At 36.8% G+C, this 15952-nt stretch overlaps 1 protein-coding gene across 2 annotated transcripts in view; it reads left to right on the forward strand.

Annotated features, from left to right (window-relative positions):
• Positions 1 to 11752, forward strand: part of LOC121317557 (synaptosomal-associated protein 25-like) — a 49308-nt gene extending 37556 nt beyond the window's left edge. Inside the window, exons 4-8 of one of the 2 annotated variants that reach the window (XM_041253630.1) lie at positions 1423 to 1471; positions 4108 to 4225; positions 9171 to 9296; positions 10079 to 10223; positions 10456 to 11752. In XM_041253630.1, the coding sequence (XP_041109564.1) occupies positions 1423 to 1471; positions 4108 to 4225; positions 9171 to 9296; positions 10079 to 10223; positions 10456 to 10524 (507 nt within the window). In that variant the 3' untranslated portion in view covers positions 10525 to 11752. Of the gene's footprint in view, positions 1 to 1422; positions 1472 to 4107; positions 4226 to 4378; positions 4497 to 9170; positions 9297 to 10078; positions 10224 to 10455 lie in introns of both variants that reach the window. The other variant, XM_041253629.1, reaches the window with a different exon arrangement.
• The last annotated feature ends 4200 nt before the right edge of the window (positions 11753 to 15952 follow it).

The raw sequence follows: 15952 nt of genomic DNA on the forward strand, positions 1-15952 counted from the left end.
CAGATATGGTAATAGGGTTTACGTAAAATTTTTAAAAGCCTTTACGCATTTTTTTCTTCACACGAAAAATTTAATTTTTAAAATTGATAGATTTCAATACACCTATATTAAAACAGAACGTTTTTCATAAATTCCTGCATTTATACCAAATATAGTAGCTGCAATATGTTTTTATTTAATGTGTCTATTGTAGCAGGTGAAATTCCGTCTGGCCAATGTTTGTCACATGATTTTCTTCTCATGAGCTGACGTTTGAACACAAAGAAAAAAGACTAAATATCTACTCATCAGTCATCCAAGCACCTGTTTCTGTTTAAACAATCTAACAGATTCCTGTGCTGCTGTTAAACGTAATTTTAATTTCCGGTTGCTGAAAATATGTTATGTACCCTTACTAACAAGGAATATGTATACATGTAATGCTGTTGTTGAATAGTCATGTGGCAGGATGAAAGCCCTTTAAATGTAAATTGTGTATGTGTGTGCGTTGGGAATATAGTGTTGGCAGGGAGCAGCAATGTTGAAACTGCAGCTTTTCATGTCTCCGAGTCTCATTCCTGACGCTAGCCTGCTCCATTGGGTGTGAGAGTGGGATAGCATCAGGAGTGAGACTCAGAGGCAAAACCTGCAGTTTAAGCACTGTTGAACACTTTAAATAGACAAAAACAGGAACAAATATACAGCCACAAGGACCAAAATATAAGATGTAAAAAATACAAAAAGCAACTGTAAGGTGGTCATTGACCTTCATTAGTCTTCCAAACACAGTATGTGTATGTATGTATGTAAGTATTTACATACTCCCCCCCCCCCCCTAAGGTTGAGTGGATGTGTGGTTGACGGTTTGCCAAACAAAAGGGAGGAAACTTATGGGACACCCTGGAGCCTAATTAATCATGAATCATTCAATTAAGGCTCCAGCCACATTCTCTCATGTATTATGGGAGGGAGGATTTTAACCCCCTCCCTGCCAACCCTATACTCCCAAGATTCACACATACACAGTTGACATTTAAGGTTTTTGTGAGCCACAATCATTAATTAACAATTAAAGTTTTCCCAGTGTGAACAGAAATGTTGTGTTCAGAGGCAACCCAAAAACTTTTCAGTAAGGACTTACTTAATCAAGTGGACACAGTTAGGGCTTCATGGATACACGTGGCTTGCTTTATAGTACCCTATTTCCTGTTTTCTAGCAAGTGAAATGTTTCTTGTCTTCTGTTTGTTTGTATGTTAATGTTAAATCTCTATTACTAACTTTTTGTCCCTGTCTTTCTTAAGTTGAGGATTGCACATTTCCTTACTGATCTTATCTCCTCTCTCTCTCTCTCTCTCTCTCTCTCTCTCTCTCTCTCTCTCTCTCTCTCTCTCTCTCTCTCTCTGTATCTTGTTCTCTGTCTTGCTTCCATTTTGGGGGAGTAGAGTAAAGATGCTGGTATCAGGACTTTGGTTATGTTGGATGAGCAAGGAGGTAAGTGTGGGTGCTTTTAGGTGGAAATGAGATACTTTTGCAAATTAGAAAATGCAGAAGCAATACACACTTTTTAAATATCAAAAGCATACCACAAAAAAGCTAGGATAAAGCTTTCTCTGAGGGGAAACACATGCTGCTTAACACTGCTATATGTTAAGAATCTTCACTTTTCCTTTTTTACTGTTTTAACAAAACAGCAAATAGCACATGCATATTAATCTTCCAAGAATACATTTTTAACAGTACAATGTTAGCATTCAGGGTTGATGAAATCACCCCATATTTAGTGATATTATTCTTAATAATTAAAAATGAAGTAGTATTTGTTCTTGTTTAATAGTATAATGTACGGGCCTAGCATGGAAGTGGTACTGATGGACTCCACCTATGAGAGAAATGTTAGGTGAGATTACAAGTGACATGTTGGTAACTAAACAGGTCTAAATAAGGTGATTTACCTTCCAAAACTACCTCATTTCAATATAAGGTACTGCATTTACTGTTATACAGGTCCCAGCAATTCACAAGTACAGGTATATACAATAATATTGTCTCAGAAAATGAAATAGTTCTGTTGTTTGTTCCACTAAACTCTGACTACATTACCACCACTGATCTAGTGACAATAATCTTTTTTCAGATACAAACCAGATTATTAACAGCTTTTCAGTGGCAGCTAGAATGATGCTGCATGCAGATCTCTAACCAGAAATGTGTGGTGCTTCACACAGCAATTAAACATGCAGAAAACCATTAACCTGCTTTGGATTAAAGACTGTAAAACAATATCTGAGAGACGTATTCATGCTGACAGCTTACCGGTGGTTATGTAAATTTCCTGCCTTTTGATCACACAAGAGGTTTAATCCAGTGTTCAGTACTTGAGATAAGAGTGCATAACCATTACAGGTGTTCAGAACTGATTCATTGTAGTTTATTGACTAGTTGTAGCTCTCCCACAAGGCATTTTAAGGTCATTAATAAAAATGTATATGAAAACCAATGAGATAATTAAGCACATGTGCTTCTCTTAAGTAATGTATGCTACCTGTAATTTTTATAAAAGAGCAAACGGTTTCAAAAGTCTGACATATTTATTTCACACAAATTTTATCTAATCCCTGTTTTTTTTTTTTTTTTTTAATTTTACAAAGAAAATCTGAGGACTATTGTCAATGTATTATTTATGATCGTTCTTTAGTGGATTCTTTGCATATTCTGCATACTAATTTGCCCAGTGTATGTTTTTCTTCTGAGTGATTCAATCTTAATTGATGTGAGCAGTAGTTGGTGTTTCATCCGTTTTCTGTCGCAATGTCCCCTTGGTTTACATCAGTTCAGGCTTAAGTTTCTCATAACTATTGTGCTTCCAAAATACCCAATGGGGCGCTTTTATATGTTCTACATTTTCCTAAATTTAATTTCTTACCTCTTATTTCATTCACTGTTGTCATATGGACAATTAAACTTTTGTAATATGGAAATAAACAAATAGCTAGAAAATCAGTGTTAATCTTTTCCAATACTTGACGATAATGTTTGAGTAAAACATACACATACTGTATGTGTATTACATGTACAGTAAATGAGTAGCATAGTGTGAGGTGAGCCATAGGGACTCATACCTTGGTGTTTATAGGATAACTCACAGTTGTCATGTGTTCTCTGGTTGTAAAGAGGTCAGTTGTTTAATGTGGGATTAGTTTAAGGCAAGTTAGTTTTTTAACATGTTATAAACCTGGCTGCAGTTAAAGCAGTAACACTGACTGCACCTGCACTCCAAAAGGCTCTTATTCTAGATTTCACTGTAAAGGCAATGGTTGTTAGAAAAGCTAGCTATTCTTTCTCAGTGTTAGGAACGAAGTAAAGGTTTTGTGCCCAACAGACACTTCTAATGTTACAGCCAGTGAGGAGATGAACAATGGGAGATAATAAGCTGAAAGATAATTCCACCTGTTGTACAGTAAATCAAAGCAGGGAATAACTGCACTCCAGGGCTTTTACAAACGCTTCAAGATCAATAGACCCCTTCCACCCAACCACCAGGCCTGGGCTGTTAAGCCTACCATGTCACCTAGTTTTCACAAGTATGTCCCAAGTCACTCCGTTGCATTAATTTCATGGAAAGGTAATCATTCATTCGTTACTTGTACACATTTCTGTTGCCCACAGCACAGAATATGTAAATAATGTACCCCTTTCTAGGAGTTCGTCATAGAGTGTGGCTCGTCAGGAAGACACTGTGGTAGTCTTCTTTCATTTCATTTGACTGCATAAGAAGGGTAATAAAAATGCGTATGCCTGCTGTGACAATATGCAGCGGTGCGTAATTACCAGGCTTGTTTATTAAAAGACAAATCATAACAATTTTATAATTAATCTTTACTTTTTGACCCCCAAAGCAAAAATAAAACTGACCTACTGCAAGGCTTTATTTTGTTTCATTTTCTATATCATTATTTTTTATCACCGTCATCGTATTAGCATTGAGCCCTGCATACATTGTCATACCAATGCATCATCCCTATTTAATGCATTGCAGTTACTCTATTGTAATCTAGTGCTCATTATTCATGTTCTGTTGAAGACCGATAAAATTCATCCCACTGCTGTCATCCCTTTGTCCTGACCAGAACAACTCGATCGGGTCGAAGATGGCATGAACCATATCAACCAAGACATGAAGGAGGCTGAGAAAAATTTAAAAGATTTAGGGAAATGCTGTGGCCTTTTCATATGTCCTTGTAACAAGTAGGTACCGGGTGCCAGCTCTGCTATGTGGTGGTGTCTGATTTGTTTTTTGTTTTTTGTCACAGTGAATGTCTGAAGTATTTTGTCTCTCTTTTTTGTCCTTTTTTCTCATCTGCTTCATTCTTTGGGGATAAAATATTTGTGTTTAATCAGAACAACTGGAACGCATCGAGGAGGGAATGGACCAAATCAATAAGGACATGAAAGAAGCAGAAAAGAATTTGACGGATCTAGGAAAATTCTGTGGTCTTTGTTCCTGTCCATGTAACAAGTAGGTGCTGCCTGCCTGCCTGCCTGCCTGCCAAAATTAAAAAAAAAAACAAGGTACCCAAAGCGTTAAAGCTAAGCATTGGACAGCTCAGCCATGCAAGGGAAATGGGCAGGATGAGCATGTGGCATGCAGAAAAATCTAAGCACATTCAAATGCATTCATTTCATAGTGTAGACTGTCCAGTGAGAAATAGCAGTTCTTTAAAATCAGGCATGCTGCAGTGACCCTCTACTAAAGATCATCAATATGCATCAACTGGATATTTAAAATGGCGTTTCAACATTTTCAGCTGTCGAGGCTTAAGAAAACGAACATATGGATGCCCTGGTTGGTTGCTTTCATTCGGATTTATTAATTTACAATTTAGACATATTCTAAGTGTATTTTAAATAATATTCCAATTAAACTTGAAAATGTTGAAATACATGCGAGTCACCAACACAGCGCTAAATGGCATGCTCATGACAGTGAAATTCAAATCACATTTTTTTTTTTTTTTTTTTGCATCATTTTTAATTATTTTAGGATTTAACATCGTGTAATGAAAGAAACAACAAAATGATATCGCAAACGTCTTCCGGAAGACGAAATAGTAGTACAGGACCGATATTTCATGCTAGATTTCAAAATGTCACATTTTTCCATTTTTGTCAGTTTTTTTGTTAAAGTATATGGAGAATTAAAAAGTGGTATGTAATTCAGTATGTCAATGTAACATTATTCAGCAGGTTTCATTTCGACTTTATGATGCAAAATTAGTTCCTTTTCTATAGAGGGTGACGCAAACCTTTTGGCCATAGCTATAAATATACCCTTTACAAAATGTTTTTATTATCATTACACATAGTAAAAACCATAATGTTACATTTTGAGCATCAAATAATTTATAGAGGAGCATGATAGCACACATGGAGAATTTACCTTTGCATGCAGAGTGGTGTTAAAATTTGTTTACTGGAACCCTAGGCTCATGCTAAAAGAATACTGGGTTATCAAAATCCAGTGGTTTAGTATGTTTTCCAATGAATCCACCGCAATATGCTGTAGGTTCGGCAGATCAGATGTCTTAAAAGGCTTAGGAATTAAATGGTGTCTAAATGCTTGGTCTTCAATGTACATCTGTGAGAAGCATATGATGTGTTGATTTCCAGCCAGCCCCCTTGTGGAATGTGTTCAGGTGCTATTACAATGGGAGCCCGATTTTAATAAACATTTTAACAATTTCAGTGAGATCATATATCCGTGCAATAAAGCAATGTTTATTTTAAATGAATTACCATGTTATTGCTGATTTGTTTATTAATACAAATAGATATTGCTCTTCTTATTGCATGGACTTACTTTCTCTTGGTGGTTCAGCATCATCGGGTCAGATTGGTGGTATTCAGGGTCTGTGAAATGAGCCAAACATGCTTTTCATCTGTTAAAGTTAGGAGTTTGGCCCTCGATCCTATATGTTATACAATGCTGATCCTCTGTTAAAGTTATGAGTTCAGCCCTTGATCCTATAAGAAATACGATGCTGATCCTCAGTTAAAGTACAAAGTTTGGCCCGTGATCCTATATGAGTACAAAGTCATTAAATGTGTACCTGATTAGGCACAGATCAGTCTTTTAACCACAAAGTGACCAATGTAAAGCCCTAACAAGCCCAGTTGATCGTACAGGGTGCAAAAAAGTTTTTAGGCAAACCCTGACAAAAACCTCCAGTGCTATCTCCCCACAGTTATTAAATACTGGGGACTAGACTTACAAAGATTGCACCATGTGTCATTATAAGAAAAACAAGCTGTTAATCTTATCCAAACCAGTAAACATGCATGTACAGTAGGTCTCTTTTAGAGCTTGTTTTTGCAAGTTTTAAACAATAACATGGATTTTAAAACATTTTAAATAAAGGGAAATGCACCTCTAAGCGGTAACACTTCAGTTTAGGGATCCATTTATAAGTGATTATAAATAGGGGTCTGCCTAAATCGCAATTTCGCGGAAATCGTGAAATTTAGGGGTCAACGCGAAATTCACCTATTTTAGGGGCCAAAGCTTTCCGGACAAGTATGGAGAGGAAAAAAAAAAACCTAGTTTAAATGAATTACTGCATGCAAGTGACGCAAACTACGTATCTTCCTTCCGTAGATGGTTTTTATTTATTCCTTCACTGTCCTGTGTGCATTGCACTTAGGCAAAACATTTCCAAAATAATTCTCCAAAGCGGTTAACGTTCTTGTTTACCGTTCAAACAACAATGATGTAAAATAAACAACAGCTTTCAGAAAACAAACTGGAAAGTCAGCGCAGACAAAAAGTATTCCTGTCGGTTATAGCTAAGTTAAATCAGCACTACAGGTATGATCTAGCACAGCCACCTCGCTTCAGATAACCTGCTGCTTACTTTTTAAATGCAGTTACAGTATTAGACCCGAACAGGCACGTTTTCTTTGCTTTGAATCGGTATTGATAAAATAAATTATTGGATGGGACAAATAAAATGACAACGACCGTGCTGCATATATTCCCTTTATTACAGTATGCCAGATGCCCTTGGGTAAACGAGTTTTGGTGCTGTTTCTAATCGAGTTCCTCATTTGTATAACTTGGCAAAGCTTTCCCTTAACTTCCAACCAATTGAGTGGATGCAGAACATGCAGTCTCAGTATATGGGCCAGTCAACTGCAGGGGGATGCTGCATGCTTGCCTTTAACAAATGACAGCATTCTGTTTTAGTAAGGAAGCAAGCACCACTATTTTTACACTTTATAACGTTCTGAAATACTTTCGGTTTATTTAATGTTTAATCAGGTCAGCGAAATGTCAGCGAAATCCTAACGTGAAAAATACGTAAATTTACAGCGATTTAAGTAGACTCCTAATTATAAAGTATACAGTCTAAGCATGTTATTAATTAGCTATTAACGGTTAAAGGTTATGATTAGCAATAACAGGACTGACTATCAATAAGGTGTTTTTTTTTTTTTTTTTTTTTTACTATAGCATGTTATAATCACAAAATATAAAGGGATCCTAAATATAAATTCTGAGTTGAAGGAAATGATACAGTATAAACCATATTGTAATCTGTCACTAGAAGCATGCCTGGATTTTTAACACTTTATGTTTTTGTAGTAAGATATTGAGCGCTGTTCTTATTGAAAGAAGAACCTCTCTTTGTCTGTTTTTTTTTTTTTTTTTTTCGCTAGTCATGTAGGCTCTTGCTGATGGTGCAAAATGCTGTAAAAAAATATTAATGAATACAAAAAAAAAATAAAAAATCTTGATTTAAAATATCATTCAATAATTAGAAATATTACAGAATTATTATGTTAAACCACTGTAGCAGTTGAGTTAAGTGAGGGTGCTTCACTCTCTATTTCATGCCTACAGCCAGTGCAAAGGTCTTTTCACACCGGGTGCAATGCGACTTGTCCTGCGATAAAATGATACTTTCACTGTGACACTACCTTTCACACCAGTGGCGTCAGTGATAATAGTCCTGTGATACAGCTAATAAAAATGTAGACTACCTAATAGCTTTTTACAGAATACTTATTTCAGTAAAGGTAAACTAATCATACACACCAGACCAGCTGTATCCAGTTCCCTAGAAATGGACTCCCAGATTTTCTCCTTCATTGCGGTGTCTTTATCATTTTTGTGTCCTTTATTGTACAGCACCAGGTATTTTGAAACTGCAAGGATGATCTTTTCTTCTGCCATTGTTTACTGAAACAAGGGAAGCTGTTCCTCATTGGTCAGTTCCCTGGCAGCGGCGCGACAAAATCGCAAAAATAAAGACACCAATCCAATTTCATTTGCATTGCTTCAGTGTCGCCCGTCGCATCACAGTAAGTGTGAAGGCTTCATATTTTGTTAATCGTGGCGCGGTGTGTCATACTACACATAGGCTTGTGGCATCGTGTCTGGTGTGAATAGGCCTTAAGGTTTGCAGGCCTAATGCTTCCCCTTCTGATGCTAGGTTGCTTGTTGTCTTTGCTCCTGCTCTCATCCCAGCAATTATTTTACTTCTTGTCTTAGCTGACAAAGGTATGTACATCATTTCTAGATGTACGGTCACTAAGTTCAAGTACCGATATATTACTATGACACGTGTAATATTTGTTGCCCAAATTTTCAGTGGAGGAGAAAAATGACATCGCTCCTAATAGCTTTAGAAGAATATTAGCTGGTTTGACATTTTTCGTTGCTCATACTACCTCAATTACAGAGGAAAATTCAACCTTTTTTTCTTTAATAAAACAGAGCTGAACCATTGTCTCTAAATAAGAAGCATCTTTGACGTGATGTACACACTGTACTTTGGCAGTTCTGTTTTTTTCTGTACTATCTGTTTGTCTGCCAAATATGTTTTCTGTGTTATATGTCTCAGTCCAAATGGGTGGAGATATTGCTAAAAATGCCATTCAATTGACTTTTTTTTTTTTTTTTTTTTTTTTTTTTTTTTAAATCTGTGTCTAATAAGAATTCAGACCATTTTTTTTGTACAGTGTAATCATGTCTTCAGCATTTCCAGGGCTTTTCTTTATGATATATCGGTATAACACAATAACCTAGTGAGCTAATCTCATCTGCCTAATTCAGTTCCTGGCTTGCAGAACTTAAATTAGCCATGCCCATTCTGTATGCTGTTTCTGTTACTCACACATTTTCTGTGCACAGACTCAAGTCTAGTGATGCTTACAAGAAGGCCTGGGGCAACAACCAGGATGGTGTAGTAGCCAGCCAGCCTGCCCGCGTTGTAGACGAGCGTGAACAGATGGCTATCAGCGGTGGCTTCATACGCAGGTGAGTCTTTCATTTTCCATCAAAATATGACAGGTACAGGATGTTTAGAATTCAAACAAATAGTGAACCATACAAAAGTGGACACAAGATGAGGCCCCCAAGGCAGTCTGGGAAAAAATATTTTTAGAACTCAGAAGCATGCAGGGTGACTGATAACAGCCTCCATTGACGAGCTGATTAGAGAGCTGAACCTGAAAAGCCTTTTTAGTATTGTGATTTGAAAGACAAAATAAAGAAGCGATTGTCAGGTAACATATTCCATTTTTTTCTCATGCTTGAAAGTTCTTGATGGTATTTTAAATAATGTGAAGAAATGGATGCCACTTTTCTGAAGCTCTTAATTAAAGAGATACTCTAAAGATAGATTATACTGTATTTTAGTTTACCAGCAGGTTTTACTTACACAGTCCTCCCTCATTATGTCACCTCTCTTTCTACTACCATCTGCCATTGTGCCCATCCAGACAAATTTATAGAAATGCATTACAGACTTCCAGCACTATACTCTTAGCCAATTAATTCGCCTTTGCTATGTTATCCTCCATTTTGATTGCTAGCATGCAGTTTTTGTTATATTGCCACCTTTAGTTTGGCATCTTTCGAGTACTTGGTGGAGAGAGGATTTGAAATTTCTTTCAGTGCCAAAAGAATATATTTTCTTATTAGGAATGAGCTAACAAGATCCTGTTGAATTCATATTCTTATGAAGGAAACATCTTGGTTATCCATCAGCAGGGCAACCATAGCCTTCAGCCTCTTGTGAGCTCTTTCTTCGTTTCTAGGGTAACAGATGATGCTCGGGAAAACGAGATGGACGAGAACCTGGAACAGGTCGGTGGTATCATTGGAAATCTCCGCCACATGGCCTTGGATATGGGCAACGAGATTGATACGCAGAACCGCCAGATCGACAGGATCATGGAGAAGGTAATTGGTGGATGAGAAGGGGGGTGCATGTATTGTTATTGGGCCCTAGATGCATTTGACTAGTAAAGCTCATTCAACACGTACAACTTTAAACACCCATACCTAGTACAAAGACAACAGGCACAACATTGTAGTACAGTGTCTTCAATAAATATTCAGGGTGTTGAAACCAAAGTTAATACCAAATGACAGTTCATGCCAATGCTTACAATTGCTTGTTATTTCCTTCTAGGCTGATTCCAACAAAACCAGGATCGATGAAGCCAACCAACGTGCAACAAAGATGCTTGGCAGTGGCTAAGCTCCACACAAAAATAATTTTATCCCCTGCATTGTTCACAGAACAGTGTAAACTTGTTTTTATCGTGGTATTTACCTTCTAGGTTTGCACACATGCACATATCAGCCCCCATTGTAAATGTTAAATGTTGTTTGTCAGCTTTTTATTGATAGTACCTGTAATGATTTATTTTCTGGGTATTTTTCTTTCCAAAGGTTGTATATAGTGTTGATTTGATGGCTATAGCGCACTTGTGAAGTTTTCGTTCTCTTTTTTATATACTATCTATCTATCTATCCATATATATATATATATATATATATATATATATATATATATATATATATATATATATATATATGTAGATAGATATAGATCTATCTTTTTGCTTGATGACAATAATGTAGGAATGCTATGCAAACTGTTTTCCTTTTCAGTATTCAGTCTCTTTCTAGTAAAACTGTGCCATTCCACGATGCTACTGCTGTGTTGCTATTTATTTTGATGTTGTAATGGTAAAAGAGCACTTATGGCTGCTGTCCTCCGTTTTCCCTCATCAGCCGTTATGAGTTAATGTTTAGACCATGTGCAGCTGTGTAACTGTAATAGACATTATGCATGATGATTAGTAGATTTTAGAATCTTCTAATTAAATTAAAAAAATAAATAATTAAAAAAAGATCTTTACATGGCAGTAGCAAATTGACAAAAGCATGCTAAGTATTTGGACACAGTTGAAAGTACAGTACTCCTGAGTGCTACAATCTCTGTCAATGTATAGGTACAACTGTGACCATTGCTGTTAAAAAAGAAATATATGCCTGTAGCACAAACAACTGTTTTTTAAATGAATATGCAGTTGACTAGAGATATTGAGTAAATGCTGAAAGGTGTGGGACTGGTTGTGTACTTTAATATAAGATGTGGATGCTCTTTGAGATGGAAAAAGACAAACACAAAAGGTGCATATTTCTGTAACTTTTCTGATCTTGTTAGTTGCTCTCCCCATGTGGTCTGTTTCCTGTACAATTCTTTGTTGCTTCTGTATCTAGAGCTATGCACACCAAATCACTGAAGTATTGAGTAGTAAAAAGAAAACAAATACCTTAACTGAATGAAAATTAATTAAAACTGAGAGATAAATGTCCTTTCAGCATGTCATATTAAATCTGCTGCTTCTGTCTCCTGTCGGTTTGTGAAGTGGTTGACATTTTGTAGCTAGTTGAAATGATTAAAATTGATAAACATCGGGCTGTCTGGAGCTGCTTTGTTGCACTCTTCACATCAATGAAATGTGAAGGGCTCATAGAAGGGGAAGCACATTTTTTGGCAGATAACATTTTTTTTTCTTTTTAAAAGGTCTAAAAGCAAAGAAATTGAGACTTTAATGAATCTTACCCAAAAATACATCTGCTGATTCCTGGAAGACCTAATTTTACATGACACTCCCATGTTTCCATGTAACCAAGAATCTGAACTACAAGCTTTAAAAAAATGTACTACTAAAATGTAAAATTCAGATTAAGACAAATGAAAATTTTGAGACACACAGAACAACTAACACTTTTTTCTTGAGCTAACTAAAATAAAAATGCACTCCATAAATTACATTTCTCTGCAGCAAACCTAAATAAAATAGTACTCAGTAAGTGACTGATCCATTAAATACAGTATTCTAGCCTCTAGTGCAACTGGTAATTTACAGTAATTTATAATCCAGGGCTGCCAATGTAACGTGAAACAAGCAATATGATTGGTCAAGCAAGGTTCCAGCTGTCTGCATATTGGATGAATACGGACATTTGGAGCCATGTCGCATTTTCAAAATCATTGCGCTGCCTCACAGAATTTAAAGTTCTGGTAGTCATCTTGCTTACAGTTACAGATCTACAGTAAAGCTATAAAACTGAGTGACCAATTACCAGCAAAAAAATCCCAAAAGTAGTAAGTAGGCATGCCGATTTGTTTGAAGAACAATTAAATGAACTGGAAGACAGCAAAATAGAAAAAAAGAAAAAAAAATCTGTCTTATACTCACTCACCCCAACTTTGTCACTTCAAATAATGTATGTTTAGCAATTTGTAAACGCTACAGAAAAACACAAAAAGACACTTCTGCACATTATCCATCCATCTCTGAAAGAGACCTTGAAAAACCACTGTTTTACTTGGATTGTAAGTACAATAAGGCCCTTCGGGGTGGCCATTGTATACGTTGAATATACAGACTTCACAGGGGTTTGGAGACACTGCGACTTCCTTCAGACATGGCATTTGACTGAAGAAAATTCAAACAAGCAGTTAAGCTCAAAATAAAATGTCAGATTACATGACTAAATGCAATGCTGGACCACTATTTACAACAAAAGTGTTCAATTCTGTTTGAAAGCTCAAACGATCTCCTGTAACTGTTTCAAAATCAATTAACTTTCTGGCAAGTAAATGTTTAGCGAAAGTATAGCTTCATTCTATAGCTTTGAAAAGAGATAATTACTGACAGCCATGATAGTTAATTGAATTGAAATAAAAACTGCAGTAAATTTTGGATGATGACCATCTCTTTTTCTGGTTATAGCTGCCTGGAGTCATGCAATTTTAATTGAACTTCCCCTTTGATGTCCTGCTCGGGGGGAAAAAAAAAACAGGATTGTCTTTTTTTTATAGCGATTTTGAGGTTAAATCTAAAAAAAAAAAAATTGTAAGTGTTCTTAGTCATTTAGGTTGTCCAATTGATTAAGGTATATCAAGACAGCCAAGAATTTTAAATGCCAGGCAGCAGATTTGGATCCAGGCTTTGTATCGGCTGTGATGTAACTGAACATATTACATAATCACCAAAACAAATTGATAAATGGGTTGTCTTATCTTCTGTGACAAAGACCTGAAAGGGGAATCAAAACAAACAATTCCAGCAGACTTTCCTACACAGATAAGCCCACACAGCCATTGTTATATCCTTGTATCCTTGACAAAGCTATCCAAGAACATACACAGTTTGTGCTTTCTGAGGCTGCAGCTTAAATCACTTATTCACTTTTGTTTAGACTGCCTGGAACAGACAGTCACACGCTTAAATGGCAGCTTGGAGAATTCTCTTTGTCAGTAGTGGGTTGTTTCTGCCTTCTCTGGCAGGGGAGTCTGGAAAATCATTACAGATTGTTCAATACCAGCAGCACAGCTGACTGCTTATTGGGGGCAGCCATTATTTGGCCAGCCAGAATGTCTGTCAATCAATAGAGTTGCTATGCAGTGAAACTAAATGAAAAGGGCATTCTTCAACATGAATAATTTCAAAATAATATGACACAGTGATAATTTTTTAACACAATTAACATCATGTAATATTTGGTCAGACTAAAAGAGAATGTTTGGAGTTCTCACACAGCAAAAACACTATGCTTGAAAGAGGCCCAGCACTGACTAGCACTGACCAGCACTGACCAGCACTGACCAGCACTGCCCAGCACTGACTAGCACTGACCAGCACTGTCCAGCGCTGACCAGCACTGACCAGCAATGACCAGCACTGACCAACACTGACCAGCACTGACTAGCACTGACCAGCACTGACCTGTACTGACCAGCATTGACTAGCACTGACCAGCACTGACCAGCACTGACTAGCACTGACCAACACTGACCTGCACTGACCAGCACTACCCAGCACTGACTAGCACTGACCAACACTGACTAGCACTGACCAGCACTTTCTTCGTGGCTCTGAGAGTACACCTCAGTTCTCAGATAACTTTTTCTAACCCTATCCCACTACCAAAATACTGTCATCATGTTTTGCGGTATGTAGTAAAAGACTTATCATCCCTTTAAATTGCTTATTTAAAAGGACACCAGCTGTTATATGTTACAACACGTTTCATGAAATAGAAAGCACGTCCATAGGGGCTTTCAATATGAATTGCTAGAGCCTATTGATCCCTTTTCAGAAGTCCAAGATTTAGTGGGATTACATTGTCTATGTCATTGGATTATTCAGGAGCATGTGAGATTCCATGCTGCAATGCAGCTATTCTACATGTCCTGGACTCAATTATATAGCAAGAGACAGCTAAAAGCTTCACAGGTCTTTATGTATAATTTCTCTTCAAATGCAGCTGCTGCAGTTGGAGATATCTACGTAGCATATATTAGCTCTTGTATAAACAGGATGTTTAAAAGTGTCATGCACTGAACGACCTTTAAATATATAGTTTCTGAGTGAATTTGTAGATGGGTAGATACTTGTCTCTAGACTTAACATGGCAACCATATAATGCTTACAACATTTAAAATGATTGAAATTCAGTTTCCCAGCAGGAGCTGTAGTAAATCTCACACAAAAAATACACTTATCAAAGATACCCCTATGACTTGGGAAAATTACCCCTATGACGAGAAAATAACGTGGGGAATAATATATGAATCAGTGGTTGGCAATTCTGGCCTGTGATTGGTTAAAACCTCATCATAAGAGCAAAAATAGATTGAACTATTGCCCTAATATCCTTACACCACCGGACAATAGTCTCCATCTGTCATGTGATTGGTTCACATCACTGTCAGTCCAGCCCCTTTTCAAAGGAACGCCTTTCATCTTCACTCCTCACAATAAGAAAAAATGGTGCAATGTGAAAGAAACTGTTCAATAGAGATTTTGTGACTAAACAGACAATGAATTACAAAACAACAAAAGAAAGATGCTCCAGACATGGTGTTCTGACTTTCTGAAATTCAAACAAATTCAACCAAAAAAAAAATAATAATATATGACAGGTGGGATATTAACTGGACTATGCAGCATTAGGGAAACCAGACGGAGACAGAGAAAAACTTTGCTAACTATGTGGTGTGAACCTCAAAAACAAGTTCTGTTATTTATTTACTTATGCTGTATCAGCAATATTTAAACAACATATCAACCTTGCCTCACTTAGTTTCTTGACTCATTCATATATTAAATATGTACTGCAGGCCCAGCCATAGTGGAAAATGAAATGCCCCTCAAGAAGACTGTTGTTACCTCCAGCTTGCAGGCATTATAGCCCCCTGTCGGTAACAGTACTCTTCCCTCGGGTCAATAATTTTCCACTATAGCCTTCTTCTTCTATTATTTATTTCTTAGCAGATGCCCTTATCCAGGGCAATTTATAATTATCGCATTATAAAATATCACATTACAAATCATAATACAGGTAAGAGCAGTTATGAAAGTACAGTAAGATCAATTTCAAGCAAGAGCAAAATAAATAATACAGTCTATTATAAGAGCGAATTTGGCTAAGAGCAATTAAAACTATAATATATATTTCTTTTTCAATTCGAAAATAGCCATCAACTAATGGGTAGTGACAGGATTATGCTGAGTTTAATATAAAATCTGCCTTTAGGCCTCCGTGACTCTGACGTCAGCGCCCCGCCCCTCGGGTGTTGAATGATTGGGCAGAGTGTAGGA

The sequence above is a fragment of the Polyodon spathula genome, chromosome 6 (genome assembly GCF_017654505.1).
Source record: "Polyodon spathula isolate WHYD16114869_AA chromosome 6, ASM1765450v1, whole genome shotgun sequence".
Lineage (NCBI taxonomy): Eukaryota > Metazoa > Chordata > Actinopteri > Acipenseriformes > Polyodontidae > Polyodon > Polyodon spathula.